The sequence below is a fragment of the Jaculus jaculus genome, chromosome 9 (assembly GCF_020740685.1).
Source record: "Jaculus jaculus isolate mJacJac1 chromosome 9, mJacJac1.mat.Y.cur, whole genome shotgun sequence".
Taxonomy (NCBI): domain Eukaryota; kingdom Metazoa; phylum Chordata; class Mammalia; order Rodentia; family Dipodidae; genus Jaculus; species Jaculus jaculus.
Genome location: NC_059110.1, coordinates 109,348,005 through 109,376,004, shown reverse-complemented (window position 1 = coordinate 109,376,004; position 28,000 = coordinate 109,348,005). Strand labels below are relative to the sequence as shown.

General features: G+C 47.8%; 2 protein-coding genes across 3 annotated transcripts; one reads left to right on the top strand and one right to left on the bottom strand.

The window, feature by feature from the left end:
* The first annotated feature begins 1,933 nt into the window (after positions 1-1,933).
* On the top strand, positions 1,934-17,839 carry Snx11 (sorting nexin 11). Of its 2 annotated transcripts, none has more exons than XM_045159776.1 (8): positions 1,934-2,077; positions 2,389-2,475; positions 6,908-6,962; positions 9,760-9,846; positions 10,119-10,219; positions 12,554-12,649; positions 12,900-13,079; positions 16,298-17,839. In XM_045159776.1, exons 3-8 carry the CDS (start codon positions 6,921-6,923, stop codon positions 16,569-16,571), a joined length of 780 nt encoding a protein of 259 aa, XP_045015711.1. In that variant the 5' UTR covers positions 1,934-2,077; positions 2,389-2,475; positions 6,908-6,920; the 3' UTR covers positions 16,572-17,839. The 2 variants fall into 2 exon arrangements, with proteins under 2 accessions (XP_045015711.1, XP_004655577.1); XM_004655520.2 differs by having other exon boundaries at positions 1,935-2,077; positions 12,867-13,079.
* A 4,412-nt stretch (positions 17,840-22,251) lies between these two features.
* On the bottom strand, positions 22,252-22,615 carry LOC123463474 (60S ribosomal protein L37). The gene has a single exon (XM_045159263.1). The coding sequence runs from the start codon at positions 22,590-22,592 to the stop codon at positions 22,299-22,301; it is 294 nt and encodes a 97-aa protein (XP_045015198.1). The 5' UTR covers positions 22,593-22,615; the 3' UTR covers positions 22,252-22,298.
* Positions 22,616-28,000: the final 5,385 nt, after the last annotated feature.

The following is a 28,000-nucleotide window of genomic DNA, read 5'->3' as shown; positions in this document are numbered from 1 at the left end:
AGCTGGTTTACATGGGTCCTGGAGAATGGAACTGGGATCCTTAGGCTTCACAGGCAAAAGCCTTAACCGCTAAGCCATTTCCCCAGCCCTGTTTTTTTTTTTTTTTTTTTTTTAATTTAATAAAAAGAAAAAAGAAGACAGGTGTGGTGGTGCATGCCTTTAATACCAGCACTCAGGAGGCAGAGGTAGGAAGATCGCCATAAATTAGAGGCCACTCTGAGACTACATAGTGAATTCCTGGTCCAGGTCAGCCTGGGCTACAGCAAGACCCTACCTCAAAAAACAAAAGCAAAAAAATAAAAACAAAAAAACAGACTAGAAGCAGCTTAAAGGGTTTACTTTTGTCTTACAGTTTCAATGCAAGCTTCATCATGGTGGCAAAGCACGGCAGAGCAGACAACTGGATGTCCCACACTGTCGCAGCAGTTAGAGGAAATCTGAGTGAGCTACCTCTGAATAACAAGTGGACTGAAGTAAGAAACCTTTTTTTTTTTTTTTTTTTTTTGATTTTCGAAGTAGGGTTTCACTCTGGTCCAGGCTGACCTGGAATTCACTATGTAGTCTCAGGGTGGCCTTGAACTCATGATGATCCTCCTACCTCTGCCTCCCAAGGGCTGGGATTAAAGGCATGTGCCACCACGCCCGGTTTAGAAGAAACCTTAAAAGGATGGCGAGATGGCTTCACAGTTAACACACTTGCCTAGCAAAGCCAAAGGACCCAGGTTCGATTTTCCAGTACCCACATAAAGCCAGATACACAGGGAAGACATGAGGCCCTGGTGTGCCCACCCATCCTGTCTCTAATAAAGAAGTAACATGTTTTCTAAAAAAAAGAAACTTTGGGACGGAGGGATGGCTTAGTGGTTAACGTGCTTGCCTGCAGAGCCAAAGGACCCAGGTTCAATTCCCCAGGACCCAGGTAGGCCAGATGCATAAGGTGGCACATGTGTCTGGAGTTCATTTGCAATGGCTGAAAGCTCTATGGCACCCATTCTCTCCCTCTCTCTGCCTCCTTCTCGCTCTCTCAAATAAATAAAACAAACTAAATAAAAAAAAAGAAAGAAACCTCAAGGTCCACTCTCAGTGACAAATCTCCAGCTGGACTCCACCTCACAAAGGATTCACCATTTTCCCAAATCACCACTAGCTGGGAATCAACAATTCAAAACACATGAGCCTAAGGGGGACATCGCATTCAAACTACCACAGGAAAAAACAAAAACAAAACAAAGAATCCGGGGAGTGGTTGGGGGCAGAGGCGCATGTCTTTAACCCCAGCGCTCAGGAGGCAGAGGTAGGTGGATTGCTGTGAGTTTGGGGGCCACTCTAATAAGACTACATAGTGAACGCCAGGTCAGCCTGGGCTAGAGTAAGACCCTACCTCGCAATCCCCCCACCGCCCCAAGCACCAAAAGAGGCTCTCCTGCTTACTAACTAGCTGTGTGGCCCTCCTTTGGGCTAATTTCGGGGAGTCACGGAGTTGATCGGTGCTTTCAAAGTCAGGTTTCACTCGGAATCTGAGTAGGAGGGCCCTTGATTTTCCTGTTGAGGAATTGCAACCTGTGGGTGGGGTTCAAATGGGTTCCAGGAATGTGGGCGTTTCCTTTCCTGGGCCTCCCAGTTTACAGACCGCCCTCCCCCCCACTCCGCAGAAATGGAACAGTGACGCGCCCCCTCCTCTGCGCTAGGGCAGGGAAGACGCCCTTCCAGACCTCTGGGCGCTGATTGGCGCGCATGACGGAGGTGGGGGCGGGGAGCGTCACCGGATTGGACGTCAGGCCCCTCGGGTCCCGCCCCCACGCATCCGCGCCCCGCCCCCGGTGCCCCAGTTTGACGCTGGGCGTCGGGACTCCAGCTGGCGTCGGAGGGCGGAGATTCTCCTGCAGGAAGGCTGGCCACTGAGAGTGCAGGCCTGCGCGGGAGGAGCGTCCCGGGCACTCGGGATTGGCCCGTCGGGAGTCGTCTCCCGTCGTGCACCGGGGCACCGACGACTCACCCGGAAGGAGAAGCCGGGTTTCGGGCTAGCTGGTGGTGGGAGGCTGGCGGTATCGCTGTGCGGAGTTGACGGTGATTTCAGGTGAGGGGGGGGCCCCTGCCGAGGCTGCTCTCAGGTGGGGTGGGGGGGCGTCAGTGGTGGCATTTGACTAGTGTCCTCCACTTGACATCCTGGGCAAGGGGTGTCTTCCCCCGCTCGGTGTGAAGGTGAGGAGGACTTGTTGGGGGATCCACGAGAGGAAACATGCTTTTCAGTTTACCCTGAAATATAAAAAGTATCGTTCCTTCCCAGGTTGAACTGGGGAAAGGAGAGGGGCGAAGTGCTTGGTAGAGGTCTGATGGCGAGACACTGGCAGATTTGCGCTAGATGCTGGTCGCTTTTGTTACTTGCAGGTGAGAGGAAGAGCGGATTGCAGATGCACAAAAAGATGGAACAGAGCTGACACACAGCTTGTGCAGACAGAGCTTGCTCCAACACCTGTGAGTACTTCGGAGGGGAGCCTTTTGATTCGCCACCTGCTGTCTGACACCTGGGGCTGAAAAGTGAGAACAAGCCGGGCGTGGTGGCGCACGCTTTCAATCCCAGCACTCGGGAGGCAGAGATAGAAGGATCGCTATGAGTTCAAAGCCACCGTGAGACTACAGCGTGAATTCCAGGGCAGCCTGGGTTAGAGGAAACCCTACCTTGAAAAACCAAACAGAGAGACAGAGACAGACTCTCTCCTTTATAGTTTTATACCCAGATTTGTTTTATGTTTGTTTGCTTATTTATTTATTTAGTTTTTTTTTTTTTTTAGGGCATTTTGTCACTCTGGTCCAGGCTGACCTTGAACTAACTTTGTAGTCCCAGGCTGGCCTAGAACACATGGGCAATCCTCCTCCTACCTCAATGCTGGGACTTAAAGGCAGGTGCCACCACATCTGGCATCTATTTTTTTTTTTTTTTTTAGTTTTGGTTTTTCGAGATAGTATTTCACTCTAGCCCGTGCTGAACTGGAATTCACTCAGGGTGGCCTTGAATTCAGCGATCCTCCTATCTCTGCCTCCCGAGTGCTGGGATTAAAGGTGTGCGCCACCATGCCCGGCTTTTAATTTGGTTTTAGCTTGTCTCATGAAGTAGTTTGAGTAGGAAAGTGATGAAGCAGAGGTCTTGGATCGCTTGCTACCTAAGTTGGCCAATCAGACTTTACAGTGAATATACTTTGCAAGCAGCCAACACCCAGGTTCTTCCCAGGACCGTTGGTGGTGTTGCAGGAGGGGGAAGTCAAAGACAGTAGGTTTCATAATTCAGGGGATACGTGACTGTCTTTCCTTGGATGATGCAAAGTTCTATCTAGATCATAGAGCTGAAGTTAAGAGCTGCCTACTTCTCCTGGGGTGGAACTGAGCTCCATTTTCTCCCGAAGAGTGGTATCTGGGAAGGAAGGAAGGTGATGGAGACTAGTGGGTGTTAATTATTACTTTGAGTCTAGGTTTTTGCAGTTCTGTTTTTTTAAGGAAAGCTACAACCAAAACTTTCTCAGTGCCCTTTAAACTTAGATTTAAGCATACAGCATCTCAGGGGTTTTGGAATATATATATATATATATATATGTGTGTGTGTGTGTGTGTGTGTGTGTGTGTGTGTATTTATTTTGGTTTTTCAAAGGAGGATCTCATTCTAGCTCAGGCTGGCCTGGAATTCACTCTCTAATCTCAGGGTGGCCTTGAACTCACAGTGATCCTCCTACCTCTGCCTCCTGAGTGCTGGGATTAAAGGTGTGCGCCACCATGCCCAGCTGGAATGTTTTTTTGTATATATTTTATTTTTATTTACTTGACTGAGAGAGAGAGAGAGAGAATGGGTGCACCAGCACCTCCAGCCACTGCAAATGAACTCCAGACACATGTGCTATCTTGTGCATCTGGCTTATGTGGGTCCTGGAGAACTGAATCTGGATCCTTTAGCTTTGCAGGTAGGTGCCTTAACCACTAAGCCATCTCTCCAGCTGTGGATTTTTTTTTTTTTAAGCCATAGTTTATAGTTATTTGTTTCTAAGTGATTGGAGCCTGGAAGGAAAGGAAAAAAACTCTAGGATTCTGCCGAGGTCTTCTTTTTTTAGAAAAAAAAATGTTTTTTTTTTTTATTTTTACAAGCAGAGAGAGAGAATAGGTACACCAGGGACTCCTGCCACTGCAAGTGAACTCCAAATACATGTACCACTTTATGCATCAGGTTTTATGTGGGTACTGGGGAATTGAACCCAGGCTGTCTGGCTTTGCAAGAAAGCACCTTTAACTGCTGAGCCATCTCTCCAACCCACAAGGTCTTCTTGATAGCAAATCATGGCCGTGAATTTGGCAGCACTTTACGGGTGCAGGAAATGTGTGAGCCCCACTAGTGTGTGGGTGACTGGTTTCCTTTTCATCATCCTTCCTGGTTAACCTCCATGAAAAGGCATTTTAGAACATTTAGTTTTCTGTTCCCATGCTGGCAAATTGGCAAATGCCTAAAAAGGGAAGGGAACACATTTTTTTTTGTTATTGTTGTTCGTTTTTTTGAGGTAGGGTCTCAGTCCAGTAGCCCAGGCTTACCTGGAGTTCACCATGTAGTTCCAGTGTGGCCTTGAACTCATGGTGATACTCCTACCTCTGCCTCCCAAGTGCTGGGATTATTTTATTTACTTATTTATTTGAGGGAAGGAAAGAGGCAGAGAGAGAAAGAGAGAGAATGGGCACACCAGGGCTTCCAGCCACTGCAGACAAACTTCAGATGCATGCACCACCTTGTGCATCTGGCTTATGTGGGTCCTGGGGAATCGTACCGAGGTCCTTTGGCTTTGCAGGCAAGCGCCTTAACAGCTAAGCCGTCTCTCCAGCCCGAGAAAAGCATTTTTTAATCCAAGGAGGTTAATTACTCCCAGCAAGTCTGTGTGCTGTTATTGGTCACAGTCATTTGCCTGTTTGCATCTGGACTGTCATACAGGAATTGCAAAGAATTTGGAATTTCCTGCCTTTTCGTTTAGAACCCCTAGAGGTAGTCACTGCATTGATGGAAAATCAGTTTGTCAGCTAGAATATTGTTTAATACAGGCTTGAAGTCACAAAACCTTGGGTTTGCTCCACAGTGTAGCACCATTTTGTCATCTACCATGTAGCTTTGTCTCCTCATGCAAAGACTGTCTGTAGAGAGACCTTCTGGTATATTGGAAAGAATCACAAAAGCTGTTTGCTCTGCTAATTTTGTGCTGTAAATGAATTCCCCTTCTTCTCAAGTGTTAGCCTTGTGTTAGCAAAACATAAAATAGAAGGAAGCTCATTACACACTCTTCTAATGGTAAGGCAGAACTAATAAGAGAATGTGTTTAAAATTAATTGTGGGACTGTAAAAATGAGTGGGTGTGTGACTGGGCTTGGGACGTGGAGGAGGAGAGGGAGGGTTCAGAGACAGGCTTGTTTTCCCAGGAGCCAGCCCAGATCATTTGTTGGCAGTACATATTGGCTGAAGTCAGTTTTCATTTCAAGGTAAATTGGAAAGGGAAATTAAGCCTTATTGTTTCGCTCTTAAGAGAGAGGAAGGAGGTGGAGGCGGCAGCCAGGGTGGATGCCATCGAAGTGGTTCTAGGAGTAACAAGATTAGTGCTGTATTTTAACAGAAGGTGACATCATGGGCCCCTTTGGACTTCAGTAACCCTGCGCTACAGCCTTCATGGTCCCCTTGTTGGAGTGGGCAATGTCGCTGTACATGTAAACTGCCACACTGGGGGAAGTCAGGGGCTTAGGCTTTCATGAATCTTCACAAAGGAGCGGAATGCATCCTGAGTCGACCTGCACAGCTGTGGGGTCCTTGGGCAGAGGTACAAGCCAGATAGCATGTCAGGATTGGGAATGGTTAGAACTTTTGGCTCCAGTTCTAGAGAAGTGGTTTGAAAAGGGAAGGTGGCAACTGGACAGTTCCCTCTGGTGCTCCTGGGAGCTCTTCAGCTTCATCACTCACCAGATTTACCTGTTGGGAGGTGACTTTAGTTAGCAAACCAAAGAGATGCCTTTGGTATTTGTGGGGAGACTTGATTGTCTGAAAAACAGCCAGGAGGGGGCGCTGTTAGGCCCATTTTCAAAGCTGTGCAAAAGGTTTTACAACTGAACTGCCTTGCTGGAGGCCAGAGATACACTCTCTGCAGACCCTAACATGCTGTAGGTGGAGGTGGCCTCGTAGAGGGGCCCAGGTAGTGGTCTGAGAAGGGAGACCAATCTTCCAGGACTTTTAGCTTGACACTAAGCATGCACATATATGTATTGTTTTGGGGGTTTTTTCTTTGTTTTTTTTTGAGGTAGGGTCTCACTGTAGCCCAGGCTGACCTGGAATTCACTATGTAGTTTTAGGCTGGCCTCGAACTTATGGCGATCCTCCTGCCTCTGTCTCCCGAGTGCTGGGATTTAAATGCATGCACCACCAAGCCTGGCTTCTTTTTTATTTTTTATTTATTTATTTATTTATTTATTGAGGCCCGATCTCACTCTAGCTCAGGGGCTGACCTGAACCTCACTCTGTAGCTCCACACTGGCCTTGAGCTCACAGTGATCATCATACCTCAGTCTCCTGAGTGCTGGGATTAAAAGCATGTGCTTTTCAAGGGGGCGCACGCGTCTGGAGTTTGTTTGCAGAGGCTGGAAGCCCTGGCACGCCCATTCTCTCTCTCTCCCTCTATCTGTCTTTCTCTCTGTGTCTGTCGCTCTCAAATAAATAAATAAATAAATGAAAATTAAAAAAAAAAAAAAGCATGTGCTTTTACAAAGAAAGAAAAAAAATCACCCGGGTTTTCTCAAGGGACATCCATTAAAAACTTTTAGGGTTTTGCCCTGGTAAAAGTTGGTTAGAACAGAGGCATACTTACTAACCACTGTTGTTCCCATGTCCTCTCTCCCTCCTCAGATGTTTTCTTCTGATGGGCTTTTGGTGTAGGATGTTGGAGAACCAAGAGCAGGAGGTAAGAGTGGTCTCTCGGAAAAGGTGGGTCAAAGTTGGAGAGTGATTTCAGAGGAGAGGGTGCAGATATGAATCACTGCTCTGTGGCTCCCCACAGTAGTACGTCACTGTTTCTGAGGAGCTAATAAAGTCAGAAGGAAATCAGTGCAGCTGTGCTGCTGGCAAGTGAGGTTACCTTTTCATTAACTTTTCCATTGGTTGGAACATATTGGAATGTGTGTGTGGGGGGGTTGTTTTTTGAGGTAGGGTCTCACTCTAGCCCAGGCTGACCTTTAATTCACTCTAGAGTCTCAGGGTAGCCTCAAACTCATGGTGCTCTTCCTATCTTTCTGACTCCTGAGTGCTGGGATTAAAGGTGCATGCCACCATGCCTGGCTTGTGTGCTTTTATTATTATTCATTATGCTTTTTTTTTTTCAATTTAGGTAAATGTACATATTCTACGTAGGTTATAGTCTTGTATCCCTTGACCCTGGTCTCCATTTCCCTGAGGGCCCACCTCAGTTAGGGTCCTTGTATTCTCTGTGGGGTAATTGGGCCTCCATCATTCTGGCAGGGGGAGGGGAACTTTGTTTTTTGTTTTTTGAGGAAGGGTCTCACTCTAGCCCAGGCTGTCCTGGAACTCTATAGTCTCAGGCGGTCTTAAGCTCACAGTGATCTCCTACCTCTGCCTCCCAAGTGCTGGGATTAATGCCCGGCTAGGGAGCTTTTTTTTTTTTTTTTTTTAAGTTTTTTTTTTGGAATGTGCAAAAAAAAAAATGTGTTTGTGACATCAGGCCATGCAATTAAGTGATTTATTTATTTATTTGTTTGAGAGAGAGGGAGGGAGACAATGTGAGTGCCAGGGCCTCTAGCCACTCAAATGAACTCCAAACACATGTGCCACCTTGTACATCTCTGGCTTTACATGGGTATTGGGAAATTGAACTCAGGTCCGTAGGCTTTGCAGGCCAAGTGCCTTAACCACTGAGTCATTACTCCAGCCCTCTTATTTTTATTTTACTTATTTATTTGATAGTAACAGAGAGAGGAAGAGGCAGATAGACAGAGAGAGATTGAGCACACCAGGGCCTCCAGCCACTGCAGACGAACTGTAGACACATGTGCCACCTTGTGCAGCTGGCTTCCATGGGTCCTGGGAAATCGAGCCTCAATCCAGGGTTCATAAGCTTCAGAGGCAAGTACTTAACTGTTAAGCCATCTCTCCAGCCCCAGCCCTCTTATTTAAAAAAAAAAAGATAGGGCTGGAGAGATGGCTTAGCGGTTAAGCGCTTGCCTGTGAAGCCTAAGGACCCCGGTTCGAGGCTCGGTTCCCCAGGTCCCACATTAGCCAGATGCACAAGGGGGCGCACGCGTCTGGAGTTTGTTTGCAGAGGCTGGAAGCCCTGGCGCGCCCATTCTCTCTCTCCCCCTCTATCTGTCTTTCTCTCTGTGTCTGTTGCTCTCAAATAAATAAATAAATAAATAAATAAATAAAAATAAAAAGATAAATATTTTTTATGGGCTGTAGAGATGGGTTAGTGGGAAAGGCTCTTGCCTGCAAAGCCTAAAGACCCATGTTCAACTCTCTAGATCCCAAGTAAGCCCGATGTACAATGTGACTAACTTGGATCCCTGTAGTTTTGTGGCAATCCTCCTGCCTCTGGCTCCCAAGTGCTGGGATTAAAAAAATGCCCCACCATGCCGGTTTAACTTTTATCTTACCTCAACATCATGAGTCATGGGATTACAGGTCTGTACCATCAGGCTTGGTCTGGAAACTTCTTTAGGGCAGAGGTTTTTGTTTCTTGTTCTTGCTCTGTCTGTAGTGCCTAGGATGGTGCCTCACACATGGGTGAGTAAATACTTGTTGAATTGAATGGAGGAATGGAAGCTGATGCTCATGAGAAACGTGGGTAACCTGTGTGGTCAGAACGTCTTCTAGCCAGGTGTGGTGGCTCATACCTGCATTCCTTGTAATTGTTGGTGTTTGGGAGGCGAAAGTAGGATTGTCAGAGGTTCAAGGCCAGTTTGGTTTAAATAGTGAGTTCTAGGCCAGCCAGGGCTACACAGTGAAACCTTGTCTTAAAAAGCTGTGTTAGCAGAACTTGGCCTGGATACCCATGACCTCACAAAAAATGTTAGGGCCTGGAGAGATGGCTTAGCAGTTAAGGCACTTGCCTGAAAAGCTAAAGGACCCACGTTCAGTTCCCTAGCAGCACGTACGTAAAGCCAGTTGCACAAGGTGGCACATGCATCTGCAGTTTGTTTGCAGCGACATTTGTCTTAGGCTGGAGTGGTGGTGCATGCCTTTAATGCCAGTACTTGGGAGGCAGCGGTAGAAGGCTCACTGTGAGTTCAAGGCCACCCTGAGAATACAGTGAATTTCAGGACAGCCTGGGCTGGAATGAGAACCCATCCTGAAAAACCAAAAAAAAAAAAAAAAAAAAAAAAAGTCAGCTGGGCATGATGGGGCACACCTTTAATCCCAGCATTCAGGAGACAGAGGTAGGAGGATCACCATGAGGTCAAGGCCACCCTGAGAATACATAGTGAATTCCAAGTCAGTCTGGGGTGGAGTGAGACCCTACCTCGAAAACAGCTGTCTTAGGCTGGAGTGGTGGTGCATGCCTTTAATCTCAGCAGTCAGGATACAGACATAGGAGGATCACTATGAGTCTGAGACCAGCCAGGAACTACACAGTGACTTCCAGGTCAGCCTGGGCTAGAGTGAGACCCTGTCTTGAAAAAACAAAAAAGCTGTCTTGCTGTAGAGCTGAGTTGAAGCTGAGGGAGCATTGTTTTTTTTTTTCCCTGCAGGAGGTGATCACGGTGCGTGTTCAGGACCCGCGTGTGCAGAATGAAGGCACCTGGAATTCGTACGTGGATTATAAGATATTCCTCCATGTGAGTGTGTCAAGCTTCTGTATTAGGGTCAGGTCCAGAGCTAAGGGCTTTGCTGAGGTGGGAAAGGTTGGTTTTTATTTCCAGTGGCCCGAGGGGAGGAAGGAGCTTGAGGTATGTTTTGGAGGTACTTTCAGGCTGTCTCTGGCATCTTGCAGTCTGGGTCCCTGGGTCAGGAGCCTGATTACTTGGCTCATCTGTGAGAGTAGTGATGATGGGAGCTCCTGCGAACTTGGTCTGTTTCTACCTAACCATTCATGCACTTCCTCCTGTAGACAAATAGCAAGGCCTTTACCGCCAAGACGTCCTGTGTGCGGCGGCGCTACCGGGAATTTGTGTGGCTGAGGAAGCAGCTTCAGAGAAACGCGGGCTTGGTGTGAGTGCGCGCTTGCCGTCTCAGCTCTGAGGCAGGCTCTTGGGGGTACTTGTTTGGAAACTAGAATTTACAGAAAAGAGAATTTACAACTAAGGAAGTTGGGAAATGCCTTCTTAAATCACATGTTTGTCAGGGGGAAAAAAAAAAGTATTCTCATCAGGCATGGTGGTGTGCACCTTTAATCCCAGTGCTCAGGAGGCCGATGTAGAAGGATCTGTAAGTTCAAGGCCACCCTGAGACTGTATAATGAATTCCTGGTCAGCCTGGGCTAGAGTGAGACCCTACCTCAAAAAAAAAAAAAAAAAAAGAAAACAAGGGGGCTGGAGAGATGGCTTAGTGGTTAAGGCGCTTGCCTGCAAAACCAAAGGACCCAGGTTCGACTCCTCAGGACCCACATAAGCCGATGCACTAAGGGTCACATGCGTCTGGAGTTCATTTGCAGTGGCTGGAGGCCCTGGTGTGCCTATTCTCTCTCTCTGCTTGCCTACTTCTGTATCTCTCTGATTCTCAAATAAGTAAATAAATAAAAACAAAACATTTTTTAAAAAAGTGCTTGCTTTGGCAGCACATAAACAAAAAAACAAAACAAAATCCTCATTTTTAGTTAGTTGACTATAAAAACTATACAAATATCAAAAGGCTTTTTCTTTTCTCTTTTTTTTTTTTTGATTTTCAAGGTAGGGTTTTGCCTTAGTCCATGCTGACCTGGAATTCACTACGTTGTCTCAAGGTGGCCTTGAATTCACGGCAGTCCTCCTGTCTCTTGCCTCCCAAGAGCTGGGGTTAAAGGTGTATACCCCACACCTGGCTCTCAAAAGGCTTTTTCTTTTCATAAGATTTTTTTTTTTTTTTTTTTTTTTAAATTTTAGGGTGAGTGAGTGAGTATGGATATACCAGGGCCTCTTGCCATGTCACGTGAACTCCAGATGCCTTCACCACTGTGTGTCTGGTAGATATGAGCACTAGGGAATTGACTGAACACCTACAGGCTTGGCAACCAAGTGCCACTGAATCATCTCCCTAACCCATTTGTTTTTGGTTTTTGGACGTATACTTTGACTCTAGTCCAGGCTGACCTGGAATTCGTGTAGTCTCAGGGTGGCCTTGAACTCACCACTTCCAGCCACTGCAATCAAATCCCAGATGGGTGCACCTCCTTGTGCATATGTGCGACTTTGTGTCACTGTGTGTCTGGCTTACATAGGACCTGGAGAGCTGAACATGAGTTAGGCTTTGCAGGCAAGTGCCTTAACTGCTGAATCATCTCTCCAGTCCCAAGGTGTTTTTGTTGTTGTTGTTTGTTTTTTGTTTTTGTTTTGTTGCCTAGGAGTCTTATTTTTCAAAGATGAAGTCTCATGTAACCTCCACTGGCCTCAAACTCCCTGTGTAACTGAAGAACTTCTCATCTTTCTGCCTCTACCTCCTGAGTGGTGGGATTATGGCCGTACACACACCTGCTTTATGTGGTGCTGGGGATCCAATCCTGGGCTTCCTACATGCTGGGCAAATGCTCTACGCACTGAGCTACAGACTTGTGTCCCCCCCCCCCCCCAACCCCCCTGCACTTGAGACAGGTTCTTTTGTTTGTTTGTTTTTGTTTGTTGAGGTCAGGTCTCACTGTAGCCCAGACAGGGTCTTGATATGTACCCTCATGCTCAGCATTTTCTTTCCTTACCTCAGGAAGTTGCTGGAATTATAGACATATGATACCATGTCTATCCTGGAGTAGACAGTCTTAATTTGATGTAGGAAGAATTAATTAATTTATTTTTGGTTTTCTGAGATGGGGTCTCATCCTAGCTCAGGCTGACCTGGAATTCACTATGTAGTCTAAAGGTGGCCTTGAACTCACAGTGATCCTCCTGCCTCTGCCTCCCAAGTGCTGGAATTAAAGGTGTGTGCTACCACGCCTGGCCAGAGTTTTTATTTTTATTTACTTGAGAGAGAGTAAGAGGTAGATAGAGAATGGGCATGCCAGGGCCTCCGCCACTGCAAATGAACTTCAGACACACACACGACTTTTTGCATCTGGCTTTATGTGGGTACTGGGGAATCGAACCTGGGTTCTTATCAAAGTATTGATTGAGCCAGGCAAGGTGGCACACTGTGCCTTTAATCCCAGCACTCGGGAGGCAGAGGTAGGAGGATTACCATGTGTTTAAGGCCACCCTGAGACTACGTAGTAAATTCCAGGTCAGCTTGGGCTAGAGTGAGACCCTACCTCAAAAAAAAACCCCAAAAAAAAGAAGAAGAAGAAAGTATTGATGAGCCTCTTTTCAGGGCATTTCCGGGGTGTACCATTTTCCTTGAGTGTTATGTCATGTGACTCCCCAGGCCTGTACCTGAACTTCCTGGGAAGTCCACTTTCTTTGGCAGCTCGGATGAGTTCATTGAGAAGCGACGGCAAGGTCTACAGCACTTCCTGGAAAAGTGAGTGTGCATGCTAGGTTAAGCACTAGTTGCCAGTGTGGGAATGGGGGCACAGGAAGGCACCAGGCAAGATGCGCATCCCCACCCCTGCTTACACAGGCACATCAGTGGGTTTCTGGGCCATCCCGCCATCCTCCTCGGCGCTCTGACTCCATAAGCCCCGTGGGGCTGGGGATAGAGGGTGCTGCTGGGCCTCATGCTCCCTGTGTTGCCGTAGGGTCTTGCAGAGCGTGGTCCTTCTGTCCGACAGCCAGTTGCACCTCTTCCTGCAAAGCCAGCTCTCAGTGCCCGAGATTGAGGCCTGTGTCCAGGGTCGAAGCTCCACGACGGTCTCTGATGTCATTCTCCACTATGCTATGTCAAACTGTGGCTGGGCTCAGGAGGAGAGGCAGAGTACCTCCTGCCTGGCTAAAGGAGACCAGCTTAACAGGTAACTGAAGTGTCTCTTTGAGCTACTCGGGGCTGGGATTATTGTAAACTGAGCTGGGATGGATGGGGGCGGGGGATCTGTGTTAAGGAAAGTAATATATACCATTGGTAGGTAGCATTTGGAAAGGCCTTGTTCTGACTTCATGTTTCTCCATCCTGAATGAGAAGCAAGGGCTCCTTTTAAAATCTAGTGAGAAAAAAGGGAAGTCTCTCATTTTATTATTTTTTAAATTTTGTTTACAAGGAGAGAGAGAAGAGAATGAGCGAATGGGTGTGGTGAGGCCTCTCCACTGTAAATGAATTTTGTGCATCTGGCTTTACATGGGAACTGGGGAATCAAACTCAGGCCAGCATACTTTGAATGGCTGATCCATCTCCCCAACCCCATTTAATTTTTTAATTTAAAATTAAGAAAAATATTTATTTGTGAGAGAAAAAAATGGGTGCATCAGGGCCTCTAATCGCTGCATACAAATCCCAGATACATGCCCTACCCTGTGCATCTGGCTTTTTGTGTGTACTGGGGAACCAAACTCTGGTCCTTAGGTTTTGCAGGCATCTCTCCAGCCCTGTTTTATTAAATGGTTTTTCTGGCTTTTTTTTTTTTTTTTTTTTTTTTGATGTAGGGTCTTGTCCTAGCCCAGGCTGACCTGGAATTCACTGTGTAGTCTCAAAGTGGCCTCGAACTCACAACACTCCTCCTACCTCTGCCTCCTGAGTGCTGCAATTAAAGGCATGTGCCACTACACCTGGCTTTTTTTATTTTTATTTTTTGAGGTAAGGTTTTACTGTATTTTACTATAGCCCAAGCTGACCTGGAATTCACTATGTAGTTCCAGGCTGACCTTGAACTCTTAACAGTGATCCTTCTACCTCTGCCTACTGACTGCTGGAATTAAAGGTATGTGCCACCACACCTGGTTTAATTTTATTTATTTATTTATTTATTTGAGAGTGACAGAGAGAGAAAGAGGCAGATAGAGAAGAAAGAGAATGGGCATGCCAGGGCCTCCAGCCACTGCAAACGAACTCCAGACGGGTGCGCCCTCTTGTGCACCTGGCTAACGTGGGTCCTGGGGAATCGAGCGCTTAACCGCTAAGCCATCTCTTCAGCCCATAATTTTTTTTATTTGGGGGAAGGGGCAGGCAGGCAGAGAGAATGGGTGCACCAAGACCTCCAGCCACTGCAAACGAACTCCAGATGGGTGCACCCGCTTGTGCACCTGGCTAACGTGGGTCCTGGGGAATCAAACCTGAGTCCTTAGGCTTTGCAGGCAAACGCCTTAACCACTAAGCCATCTCTCAGCCCTTTCTGTTTATTTGTTTTATTTTTTGGAGACAGAGTCTCACTGTGTAGCCCAGCCTGACCTGGAACTTGCTGTCTGTACCAGGCTAACCTTAAACTTGTGTCAGTCAGTCCTCATGCCTCAGCCTCTTGAATGCTGGATTTATGTGCGTGAGCTGTCACTCGCCCTCTGTCAGGTTTAGAACATTTTCTTTCTGTTTCTCTTCTCTTTCTTTCTTTTTTCTTTTTTTGTTTTTTAAGGTAAGGTCTCAGTCTCGCCCAGGCTGACCTAGAATTCATTATGTAGTCTCAGGGTGGCCTTGAACTCACAGTGATCCTCCTACCTCTGCCTTCCCAGTGCTGGGATTAAAGGCGTGCGCCACCACGCTCTTCCCCTTCTTTCCCTTGCAGTGCTGGGTGGGGATGGAACTCAGGGCCTTCTCCACTCTAGGCCAGTGCTGCACCACTGACCCACATCCTCACCCCTGAGAACAGTTTCATGTTCTAAATAAAGAAATGCTGTACTGTCATTATTTATTTATTTATTTTTAGATAGGGTCTTCCTGTAGCCCAAACTGGCCTGAACGAAACTCACTCTACAGTCCTAGGCTGGCTTGGAACTCACAGCAGTCCTTCAGCCTCTTCCTCCTAAGTGCTGGGATTAACAGTGTGTACCACCATATCCAGCAAAACACTGATGTCATTTGCCTGTTCTGGACATCTCTTGCACGCAGAGTACTGCTAGGTGGTTTTGTGTAGCTGGCTTTCTTTCACTCAACATGATGTTTTATCATGTTGTTGAATATGTTAGTACTTCATTGTGTTTTCCTGTTTTTCTTTTGTTGTTGTTTGTTTTGTTTTGAGGCAGGGTCTCATCCCAGACTGATCTGGAACTAACTCCCGCTGTAGACCAGGCTGGCCTCCAAGTCAGGGAGGTCCTCCTACCTCAGCATCCTCAGTGTTGGAACTACAGGTGTGCGCCACCAGCCCGGCTCTTTGTCCCCTTTTGTGGCAGAATTCTATCCCATCTAGTGGGCACAACTTTTGTTGATTCACACTTGCATTTGTCTTTCTTCTTTTACTCTTTTTTATTTACTTGAGTGAGAGGGAGAGCATGGGTGCACCAGGGCCTCCAGCTGCTGCAAACAAACTCCCGATGCATGCACCACTTTGTGCATCTGGCTTACATGGGACCTGGGGAATCAAACCTGGGTCCTTAGGGTTTGCAAACAGACGCCTTAACCACTAAGCCATCTCACCAGCTCTTTTTTACTCTTTTTTTTTTCTTTTGTATTTTTTAAAAAATTATTTATTTGAGAGAGAGAGAAAGAGATAGTGAATGGGCGCACCAGGGCCTCCAGCCTCTGTAAATGAACTCCAGATGCACGTGTTACCTTGTGCATCTGGCTTATATGGGTTCTGGTGAATTGAACCTGGGTCCTTTGGCTTTGCAGGCAAGCACCTTAACTGCTAAACCATCTCTCCAGCCCTTGTATTTGTTTGTTTGTTTATTTATTTTGAGGTAGGGTCTCACTGTAGTCCAGGCTGACCTTGAATTCACTCTATATTCTCAGGGTGGCCTTGAACTCACAACAGTCCTCCTACCTCTGCCTCCAGAGTCCTGGGATTAAAGGTGTGTGCCACCACGCCCAGCCAGCCCTTGTATTTTTTAAGAGAGAGATAGAATATTGGCATGCCAGGCCTCTAGCGACTACAACCAAACTCCAAACATATGTGCCACCTTGTGTGCATGTGTGACCTTCTGTGCTTGCATCACCTGTGTGTCTGGCTTTTGTGGGACTTGGAGAGTAGAACATGGGTCCTTAGGCTTCTCAGGCAAATGCCTTAACTGCTCAGCCATCCCTCTAGCCCTGCATTTGTCATTTTTATTTATCCGTCCTTACCCTTTCCTTTTCCCTCCCCTGTCTTCCCAGTTGCTGCTTTATACCAAGACCAGGGAGGAGAAGCTCTCCCTCACCACCTCCCAGTGAAGAGAAGGATTGCGTAGAAGTGTGGATTCCAGTGGTCGACTCTGAGGGTACATCCCTGGAAAGTTCCACATTGCCACTTCTCTCCTCACCGTCGTGCTGTGACTTGGTCAGACCTGATGACAGACCTTCTGTGCCCCAGCATGTGAGGACAGCCATGGGAGGGGATCATGCTGTGCCTTTTGACCCTGGCCAACTGGATACAGTGTGGAAACAATGAGCTCTTCTCTGAGCTCTATGCCTCCTTTGATGTGCTGGACAAGATGCAGGCCAGGGGACACATTCATGTGGCATTGGGCACAGGGCAGATTTAGGGCAAGTTGGGCTGCTTAGCATCTTAACAGTCACCTCTGCTCAGGTTGGTTGTGATTACCTGTCATGCCTCCTCCGTGGGAACAGACACCGTGCAGGTGTTTGTAAGTTCAGCATAAGGCCCAGAAGCTGTTGGTCTTAAATAGAAATGGTATTTACTATCCCAGGAGTTGGATTTCTTCAGGATTTGTTGTAGACTCAGGAGCACTGCTCAGGTGATGGGTTGAGGGAACCTGTGATATGGCAGATTCCCAGCTACCTACCACGTGGGATATTGTCTCAACAGAAAGCTTGTGTGGCTGCATTCCCATGTTGGCAGGCTTCAGTTTTTACTGCGGCCCTGAGCACTTTGTGGGAGGCTGGCCTCTCGCCTTCCTCCTTGTATGGCGAGGGCAGTGAATACTTACTCCCAGCGCCTTGCTTTTCCTCTGCGCGTACCCCTGAGCAGAGCTAGTGCTGGGACTCCTGTTACTGGGGCTTCCAGGGGTGTCTCTCAAGGCTTCATTCGGGTTAAGCGGGGCCTGAGGTCTGCGTGCAGTTCAAGGCCATCCGTAGAGGGCAGTGGCTGGCCAGAGCCAGAGGCACCGGAGCAGCTCCCGGGCTGTGTGTGGCAGGGCCACTCCTGGGCTGTCCCTGTCTTTTGCATACAAAGTAGAGCTAGCAGTTGTAGATTCTGTGCTGCAGGATTAAGACGGGTTCCTTGCTTTTTAAAAAAAAATTTTTTTTTCTTCTTTAGTAACAGCTCCTTCCCTCCCCTGAGGGCCTCAGCCACAGTGTCCCTCTGCTGGATGGCGGGGAGGGGAAACCGTATGTTCAGTCCAGTGCAGCACCAGGCTTTGTTTCTGCCTGGAAGAGAGGGCTCTGGGGATGGAGATGAGGAACAACATGTCTTCCTTCAGACAATGAGGCGTTCTGCCCCCCTGCTGCTGTTATTCCTCTCTGTGGTGAGCAAAGCTGTGAGCCGAGCCAGAGCTGGGAGGAGCCCGCGTCTCCTATGCAAAGGCCCATGCCTTGCTGTGCCCTTAGGTTTGACTGTGTGCTTCTCTACCTTTCTTGCCACCACCCTTATCCACCCTGTCTGTGGGCACTTTGACTATCAGTCTGTGTTGTGGGACTGTAATGGCATTTAGTTCAGAGTTGAGGGGCTTTGGCCTGAAATAAAACGCAAGTATTTAAGACTGGTGTTGGAATTTGTGTCTAACAAGCTGTAGCAGGGAAGGAGGGAGTGAGGGCTGGCAGTGCTTTCTTTCATAAATCATGAATTTATCAGCGTGGAAATGATGTTTCAGAACTGTGTGCCGTAGCTCTGCTGCTCTGTGGGAGCGGCCCAGGTTCACCTCTGGAGGAAGGGCTGTCTTCCAAAGAGCCGGGACCTAGCTCTTCTCACAGTTCTGGGCATGAACCTTGTTAGGTATAATTTACCTGATGCTGCTTGCTTCCTCGAAGCCTGTCTGAGGTGCCAGGTGCTCAAAGAGAAATAAAGTTTGTCAACAGGCAGATGCAGAGCCCTGGCTGGTATTCATTCCTCCTTCCTGCCGCTTCCCCTGGGTTTCTCCTTTATATGATGCAGCAGAGCGAGGCGAGGATCGAAAACCCACAGAGGCAAATCCAAAATGTCAAAAGAAGTTCATTTAAAAGGGGAAAAACCTCCATACACAACCCTCACAAAAGCCCGACAGATGCTAGGCTAATGGCATCCGCTCTGCCGATTGGTGGGGATGGCTCATGAATATTAATGAGTCCAATGCTCCAAATGGTGCAGCTGTGAACCCAGCTGTGCCTGAAGCTCTCTGATCTTGAAACTTCCAGACAGGAGCCGGAGGTGGTCTGTGTCAATTCCCTACTCAGCCAAAAAAACAGCAAGCTGGGCTGGCCTTCTTCTGTTTGCCCCTTCTCGTCCTGGAGTCGGTGCTCAGCAGCAAGCTCTGCCAGCAGGCTGGGCTGCTGGGACAGCAGGCGATGTTCAAAGACATGGATGTGATTTTTCCAACTCCCAGCTTTTTTTTTTTTTTTTTTTTTAACGATCCATTAGCAGCAGTGCATATGACAACAGCACCTCACTTAATCTGAGGCCAGGCACAGCCCCAGTCCTGGCTGCAGAAGATGTCCTAGGAAGGGGAGAGCATTCCAATAACACGGGCTTGGGGACCAGAAAAAGCAGCAAGGATAGACTTTTCTCTACACCCACGCAGTGCCACGTGCCTCTTGCACTTTTCTCTGTCCTGTGTGTGCTGACATCTAGCCATCACAGCTGGATGGCCTCTGTGAAAGGTGGTTGCCAGCTAGGGGAGTGGCCCACCGGGTGGTTTTGTAAAAATAAGAGTACTTTTTGTATTGATCTGAGATTTGAGGCAGGTTCCATACCTGCTTTACTCTTTCTTTTTTTTAAGGTTTTAAAATTTTTTTATTTTTTTTATTGACGACTTCCATAATTATAAACAATATTCCATGGTAATTCCTCCCCTGCTCCTTTTTATTTTTTATTTATTTATTTTTTTTTCCTATACCAGTTTTATTTAAAACACAAGAATTTCTTTTTGTAATGGTAAATGTCTTCAAATAATGCTGAACACGAATCATTGGCTAATACAGGACTTTAAATATGAACAAAATTTTTTTTAAAGCAGAAGAATGAAAGTTATATACAAAAGTGACTTGCAATCTATAGGCTGATTCCAAAAGTGAAATGAGTTGACAAAATGTGTGGTGAAATGGAACATTCCATCCCTGCCTTGGAGAAGGGCTATCATGCAACATTCAGTCAGCTGAAGATGGATTGGTAGAGGTGTCTATACATAAACTTCAAGTCATTTTGCTTGTGTAGAATCATCCAGATCTTCCCAAGAGTGAGTGGGCAGTCCTGTGGCTTTCTTCCTTTTTCATATTCCCAACAAGGCTACATGAAGTTTCAACTCTTGATGACCCTGCTCCTTTTTAAATTTGAGGTAGGGTCTTGCTCTAGCCCAGGCTGACCTGGAATTCACTATAATTTCAGGGTGGCCTGGAACTCACCTTGGTCCTCCTACTACTGCCTGGAGTGCTGGGATTAAAGGCGTGTGTCACCGTGCCCAGCTAGTCACATTCTTTGTGACAACTGCTTGCTTGCTTGCTTTTTTGAGGATAAACCTTCATTGACGTTGACAGTTTTCATACATGTATGTAATGTATTTTGATCATAATCTCCTCCCATTACTTTATTCTGTTCCTCCCCCACCCCCCGTCCCTTCCCTTCCACGGATCCCCTTATTTCCCTAGTCCCTCTTCTAGTTTGATGTCTTTTTGCCATCCATCATCTATGATGACATATCGATGGGCCTGTATTGTGCAGGAAACAGCAGCCACTGTAAGTTGTTAATGTAGCGGCCCTTTATGTCCAGAAGACAGTGTTCCCAAATGCCCTTCCCTATTTTGTGGCTCCTGTGTTCCTTCCACTACCTCTTCCAGTGTTCCCTGAGCCTTGGAGGGTGTGAGTGAGATGTCTCAGTGTTGAGCACTCAACGGTCACTTCTCGGCATTTAGACAAACTTGGAGTCACTCCTGGAGCCACTGCCATCTGCAAAAAGAACTTTCCCTCAAAAAGTGAGAGCAGAGCCAGGAGTGGTGGTACATGAGCTGGGCGTGGTGGCACATGCCTTTAATCCCAGCATTCGGGAGGCAGAGGTAGGAGAATTGTGAGTTCAAGGCCACCCTGAGACTACATAGTGAATTCCAGGTCAACCTGGGCTATAGTAAGACCCTCCCTCAAAAACAAAAAACAAAACCAAAAAAAGGGAGGGGGGGAACAGCACTAATACAGGGACATAAAATATTTAGAGGGCAAATTGATGCCACAACATAATCTGTTTAGCCAAACAACAGTAGTAGCTTCCCTGCTAAACACCTATGACCTTTCCAGCTACAGGCTTTTGACTAGGTTTTCAGTCCCAAGCATGAATTCCTCCCTGTGGAGCGGGCCTCATATAATCAGAGCTCTGTTGGTTACCTCCATAACACATATGCCACTGTTGCCCCAGTGAGCATCTCTTATCTCTTGCCTGGCTGGACAGGTCTGTGGCTTGCATGGTCCACTGCTGGTTAACGGGTTTGTTTGTTTGTTTGTTTGTTTGTTTGTTTTTTCGAGGCAGGGTCTCACTCTAGCTCAGTCTGACCTGGAATTCACTATGTAGCCTCAGGGTGTTGATGGCTTTTCTTCTCCTGCAGCCCGCACAGCACTTTCCAGCACTATGATAGCTAGTCAGCAAGCAGGAAGAAGGCATGTAGCTCAGTTCCAGCTTGATTTCTTAATCAACTGCACCGAACCAACTGCAACTGAAATGTGGTGTCTCAGCTACATCCATGGCCCAAGTGGAGTCACCTCCTAATCTAATACGACAGGGGAAGTGACCCAAGTTGTGGCACTGAGAGCCCATAGGGGGTGGAAGGTTATTAGGTAGGTGTAAGGATGTGGGGGTGGGAGAGTTCTTATGTGAAGATAGTTTCACATACCTCATTTTATTTGACCTCAGTGCCCCACCAGAAGGTAGACAGGTATTGAGATGAGTGTGGCTTTTTAAAAAAGCAGCTTTACATAGCTGAACAGGATGTTAAAATCAGAGGTACTTTCCAGGTTCTATAATAGCAGGGGTTTTTTTGTCCCCCAAAAATCTTTAACAAAGGCTGGCCGTGGTGGCATATGCCTTTAATCCCAGCACTTGGGAGGCAGAGGTAGGAGGACCATCGTAAGTTCAAGGCCACCCTGAGACTACATAGTGAATTCCAGCTCAGCCTGGGCTACAGCTAAACCCTACCTCGAAAAACAAAACATTAAGAAAGAAAAGAAGCAAACCTACTGCTACATTCAGTGTGTGTGTGTGGGGGAAGGGGATCCCTAGCACAGCTTTTCATTCTTTCAGAATGAGAGCTCAGCCAGGCATGGTGGTAAACCTATAATTATAGCACTTGGGTGGCTGAGACAGGATCACCATGAGTTTGAGTTTAACCTGGGTTAAATAGTGCATTCCAATCCCAGCACTCGGGAGGCAGAGGTAGGAGGATTGCTGTGACTTCAAGACCACCCTGAGACTACATAGTGAATTATAGGTCAGCCTGGATCAGAGTGAAACCCTACTTTGAAAGATGAAAAAAAAAGAAAAGGAAAAAAAAGAAAAGGTTGGGCTGGAGAGATGGCTTAGCGGTTAAGCACTTGCCTGTGAAGCTTAAGGACCCCGGTTCAAGGCTCGGTTCCCCAGGTCCCATGTTAGCCAGATGCACAAGGGGGCGCACGCATCTGGAGTTCGTTAGCAGTGGCTGGAAGCCCTGGCGCGCCCATTCTCTCTCTCTCCCTGTTGCTCTCAAACAAAATAAAAAAAAAAAAAGAAAGAAAGAAAAGGCTGGAGGGATGGCTTAGTGGTTAAGGCATTTGCCTGCAAAGCCAAAGAGCCCAGGTTCGATTCCCCAGGACCCACATTACCCAGATGCACAGGGGGCCACATGTGTCTGGAGTTCCTTTGCAGAGGCTGGAGGCCCTGGCACGTCCATTCTCTCACTCTCTTTCTCTCTCCTCCTCCTCTTTCTCTGTCAAAGAAATAAAAATAAAAATACATATTTTTTTTTTTTTTGAAACCAGAGCATTTATTATGACTGACAGACGAAATTCTTAAGATGAGCTGGATGCTGCAACAGCTGCCCGCTTGGGTTTAGGTGTTGTTCCTTCACGGAATCCATGCCTGAATCTCCGAAAGACAATTTTTAGGTGCCTCATTCGTCCAGTTCCGGTAGTGTTTCGCCTCTTAGCCTTGGCACTCCAGTTATACTTTCTCTTGCGCTTGGCAGGGTAGCCACACTTGCCACAGGTCGACTTCTGAAGGTGGTAGGCCTTCGAGCCACAGCGGCGGCACAGGGTGTGCGTCTTATTGCGACGCTTTCCAAACGACGACGTGCCCTTCGTCATCTTGCTTCTGCCGCCGGGACCAAAGAGCAAAATACATATTTTTTAAAAAGTGGTGGTACATGCCTTTAATTCCAGCCCTTGGGAGGCAGAGGTAGGAAGATCACCTTGAGTTGGAGGCCACCCTGAGACTACATAGTGACTTCCATGTCAACCTGGGCTAGAGTGAGACCCTACCTCGAAAAACCAAGCAAACAAGCAAAAAAAAGCTCATAGTCCATAGTTTGTTCACTGCTAAGACCTTAGGTCCCCACCACTGAGTCCTAGGTACCTCTCTGGTACATTTGCCCAGAAGCCCATTAGGACTTTCTTAAGCGTCAGACTGGGTGCTAAGTTATCTGTATGGGAGTCTGCTCATCCACCACAGCCCTTGCTGGACGGTCTCTGCAGTGTAGGAGCAGTGCAGGCAGCCTGAAAGATGTGAGGGGCATATGGTTTAGAAATGGGATCACAGCAGCCCCTGGCTTGTCTCCCCAAGGCGGCAGGGTGTTAAATCGGAGCCTGGCTGGCCTCTGGATTTATGTAGGAGGAGACGCTGCGAAAGCCAAGCAGATAGGCGCTGGGGCTCAGGAGAGCACTTTAAGTACTAGGCTGCCATGGGGGCGAGTGTTCCTCCGCCAGCACGGAGTCATCCCTGTAGAAGCCACGCAGCCTGGTTCAAGGTGACCTTGAACTGTGGATGAGGGTCCCCATTCCTAGTCTCCTCACCCACTTATATCAGTGTTGTAGCCCTGTGTGTCCTTCCCTTAGTGGCCACGTTGGGGGAATCCTGGCCCACCAGCAGCCTGAACTAAGTCCCTTCGTTCTGCAGTTTACTTGACTCATTTTGAAAGTTCCCACTCACCTCTTATTTCTCTTCAGTTTCCTTCCCCAGCTTTTTTCTCTTAAGGAACTTGTTTTGAAAACCACCATAAAGATTTAAGTGTGAGCCAGGCGTGGTGGTGCACGCCTTTAATCCCAACACTCAGGAGGCAGAGGTAGGAGGATCGCTGTGAGTTCGAGGCCACCCTGAGACGACGTAGTGAATTCCAGGTCAGCCTGAGCTAGAGTGAAACTGTACCTCGAAAAAACCAAAACCAAATGAACAAACAAAAAACCCCCACTAAGTGTGTATTACCCTTTCCAGCAGGGCAATAGGAGCCGGTTGTCACATCTTAAGTAATGTCTTGAGAGAGAGAAAGTTCTGTCCCAGCCACGATGAGGTGGGGAGTTGGAGGCCTCAGATCTCGATGTACAATAAACACGGGCAATGGGGAGCCCCACTCTTTAGGAGACAGCACTCCTGGCTTAGGCTATTATTCCTTCCCTTCAGTTCAGAGCAGATTGTTTTACTGCTGCAAGCCAAAGGGAAGCACCGCACAGCACTGAGAAGGGCTCAGCTGGTAAACAGAGGTGTGGTAAGAGACCACTGAATAGTTCTGAAGGGTTTTTCCTTAGAAAGGCAGAAATGCAAGACGTTTCTGTAATCTTTGGATTATGGGAAGCCACCAGGCAAAATTTCTTTTCCTGCCTGGCTTTTAAGTCTTTCCCACCCTTTAGCCAAGCTTGTTTTCTTTCATACCGTTGGTTCAAAGGAGCCAGCTCATCAGTTCCTTCCATAAATGTCCTGACGCTGTGTGTCCTTGCCTTGAGTGGCCGTGTTGGTGGGGGAATCCTGGCCTACCAGCAGCCTGACCCGAGTCTCTCCAGCAGAATAGTGAGAGCCTGAGGCAGTCTGTTGGAAGCAATGCAACCTGCCTTCTATAAGCTACAAGACTTAGATATATTCTACCAATTAGGGCACATCTGTTCGAAATGCTGAAAGGCGGGCACTGTCTCTTTAAGAGCCATCCCACTCCTCTCCTTGAGTGATGAGAGCTGGGAGCACAGGGGAGTCGGATGCTGATTAAACAGTCCTACTGCCGAGCTCTGTTAGAAAATTACTGTAATTATGATCTAGTCCCAGCAGAGAGATGAGTTCCAATCCTGCTAATAACCCTTCCAGGTGCCTCAGCTTCAGAGCCCAGGGGAGGCTGCACCGACAGGGCTCTGGCTGGCATCAGGGCCTACGCTGGCCCTCTGGTGTGGCCTGTGTAGGCAAACAACACAAACCAGACCCTTCATCCTGTCTGGGCCTGGTGGGCTTGGGTGTTTTTATTTTGTTTTGTTTTGCTTTGTTTTTTTTGGTTCTTGACAGAGCTCCTGAGAGTCATTTTGCATGAGAAAACTTTCCCTAAACTAACAGCAAAGACCAGAAAAATCACAGCCTCAAGATGACAATGTGCCCTGAATCTCCTGCGTCCGTCGGGGGGGGGGGCTGCAGTCAACACCCCCCCACCCCCGCCGAGGGCACTGTGCAGGGCCAGCCCAACTCAGTGTGATGCTGAGGGAACGCAGGCCCCAGCCTTTCAGCTACACACGAGCCGTGTTCTTGCTGCTGCTGCAAACCCGTGCTGCTTGCTTCCAAGTAGCCTTGCTTTTCACTTGTCCTGAGCCAGCGTTCCGACGCTACTCTTTCCCATTCCTGCCGTGGAAGAGGGAAGGAAGGAACAGTAACCATAGAGGTCTAAACGTGACAGGCTTGTAGCTCTCCGAACCAGCGAGGATGACCCTAGCTATTTATGCGTCATTTCCCCAGGGCGACTCTGCAGTATACAGGCCAGGCAGTGAGCAGAACTCCTCCGAGGCACAGGCAGAGGGCAGGGGCTGCCTTCCTGATCTTCAGTCGCGAAGCGCTCAGGATTTATGCCTGGCGTCTTCCCTGCCCTGCCATAAATGACCTCTGTCGTCATCATCATCTAGTGACTAAAGCACAAACTTCTGGAAGGCAGAGCTTGGTTCTAAGCATATCCCGAGTGCCCTGAGATGGCCGTTCAGGGATTTTGCCCCAGAAGACATTTGACAATGCCTGTGAACATTTCTGTTGCAATACATGGAGGAGGGAGACTGGGGTGACAGGAACTTACAGTGCCCACAACAAAATGGAATTTTCTAACTCATAGCCAGACTCATGCCTCTAATCCCAGCTTTTGAGAGGCTAAAGTAAGGAGGATTACTGTAGGTTTGAGGCCAGCCTGGGCTACAGAGTTCCAGGCCGCTTTGGTCTTCAGAGTGAGATCCTGTTTAAAGCGAACAGTCACTTGTAATGTAGCTCAGTTGCTAGAATGCTTGGCTAGCATGCTTGAAGTCCAGCACTGCATAAGCCAGATGTGGTGGCACATGCCTATGATGTCAGCTCTTGGGAGGTGGAGGCAGGAGGATTAGAAGTTCAAGGTCATCCTCATCTACATAGCAAATTTGAGGCCAGAATAAGCTACGTGATACCCTTTCTCAACAAACAAACAAACAAACAAAAAGGGCTGGAGAGAGCTTAGCGGTTAAGGCACTTGCCTGTGAAGCCAAAGGACCCAGGTTTGATTCCCCAGATCCCATGTAAGCCAGATGTACAAGGAGGCACATGCGTCTGTAGTTTGTTTGCACTGGATAGAGGCCCTGGTGCACCTATTCTCCTTCTCTTTTTGCCTCTTTCTCTTTAAAATAAGTCAATAAATATTTCTTTTTAAAAGTAAACCAGAAAACTAGGTGTGGTGGCGCACACCTTTAACCCCAGCACTTGGGAGGCAGAGGTAGGAGGATCATGGTGAGTTCAAGGCCGGCCTGAGACGACACAGTTCCAGGTCAGCCTGAGCTAGAATGAGACCCTAACTCAAAAAAAAAAAAAAAAAAAAAGACAAACCCGGCATCCCAGCACTCAGGAGGCAGAGGTAGAAGACTCGCCATGAGTTCAAGACTAGTGAATTCCAGGTCAGCCTGGGCTAGACCAAGACACTACTCAGAAAAAAACAAAACAAAAACCTTCCCATAGGGCTGGAGAGATGGCTTAGCGGTTAAGCGCTTGCCTGTGAAGCCTAAGGACCCCGGTTCGAGGCTCGGTTCCCCAGGTCCCACGTTAGCCAGATGCACAAGGGGGCGCACGCGTCTGGAGTTCGTTTGCAGAGGCTGGAAGCCCTGGCACGCCCATTCTCTCTCTCCCTCTATCTGTCTTTCTCTCTGTGTCTGTCGCTCTCAAATAAATAAATAAATAATTAAAAAAAAAGAAAAAAAAAAAAAACCTTCCCATAATGTTCTAACCCATCGTGACAGTAATGTGGAGGTTGGGCAACCCCACGCTAATTGAAGTAGGTCCAAGCTTCGCTGCCCTAAACACAGAGACCTTGAAGAAATGATCCCAAGTCTCCAGATACCAGGTGCCTTTCCAAAGGTGGGTTATTAGTGGCAGGTTAGCAGGGTGCCAGCCCTGGGAGTGGTAGCATGTGTGCCACCTCGGCTTTGTAGCACAGCGAGGCTGAGTGTTTTCTGTTTCATGACGGGATAAAAGGTAGCCAGCTGCTCCCCGCCAGGGTGAGAGCATCTTCAGTGGAACCAGATGCTCTCTTTGAGGACCGGCACTAGAAACCTCTTGGAACTGAATCCCATCACAGGAGGCAGGCAAGTGCCTGCCACACTACTGCCCGGTGCCACAAAATTGCTTCCTTCAGTGGCACTTTGCCAGGTTGGAATGTGGAGGACTGTGATGGGACCCCCAGGAGGGAACTGAACACACACAGCTGCCGACAGAAGGCCGGCCCCGCTACAACTCCATGCCAGAGACGAGAGCCAGGCTGTCTCCACTGCCCACTCTCCAGCCCATTTTGCTTTATGGTTAGCATGGCACACTCCACTTTGCACTTACAATCTTAGCATCATTATCAATATCTCTGGCACTCTCGAAAGTGTCCTAGTTTGGAACCGGGTGTGGTGGCATACGGGTATAATCTTAGCTATTCTGGAGGGTAAGGAGGAAGGACCATGAGTTCTAGGCCAGCCTGGGCAACTTAGACCCTGTCTTAATTAAAAAAAAAAGCCGGGCATGATGGCACACATCTTTAATCCCAGAACTTAGGAGGCAGAGAGAGGTAGGAGGATTGCTGTGAGTTTGAGGCCACCCTGAGATTACATAGTGAATTCCAGGTCAGCCTGGGCTAACACGAGACCCTACCTTCGGAAAAAAAAAAAAAAAAAGCCAGGCATTGTGACACATGCCTTTAATCCCAGCACTCAGGAGGCTGAGGTAGGAGGATCTCTGTGAGTTCAAGGAGATCCTGAGACTAACAAGTAAATTCCAGGTCAGCCTGGGTTAGAATTAAACCCTACCTCAAAAAACTAAAAACGGGCTGAAGAGATGGTTAAGTGGTTAAAGTACTTGCCTGTGAAACCCAAGGACCCAGGCTCAATTCCCCAGTACCCAGTAACCCAGATGCACAAGGTAGTGCATGTGTCTGGAGTTCATTTGCAGCATCTGGAGGCCCTGGTGAGCCCATTATCTGCTGCAAGTTCTGTATCTGCCTCTTTTAAGTCATACATACATACATACATACATACATACATATATA

What these genes read in the sequence shown, in the direction of transcription:
- Snx11 (XM_004655520.2), top strand. Translation starts at nt 6,921, where the DNA reads ATGGGCTTTTGGTGTAGGATGTTGGAGAACCAAGAGCAGGAG. An exon ending in ATTATAAGATATTCCTCCAT is followed by an intron (nt 9,847 to 10,118) that starts GTGAGTGTGTCA and finishes TTCCTCCTGTAG; the next exon opens with ACAAATAGCAAGGCCTTTAC. An exon ending in AAAGGAGACCAGCTTAACAG is followed by an intron (nt 13,080 to 16,297) that starts GTAACTGAAGTG and finishes CTGTCTTCCCAG; the next exon opens with TTGCTGCTTTATACCAAGAC.
- LOC123463474 (XM_045159263.1), bottom strand. Translation starts at nt 22,592, where the DNA reads ATGACGAAGGGCACGTCGTCGTTTGGAAAGCGTCGCAATAAGACGCAC.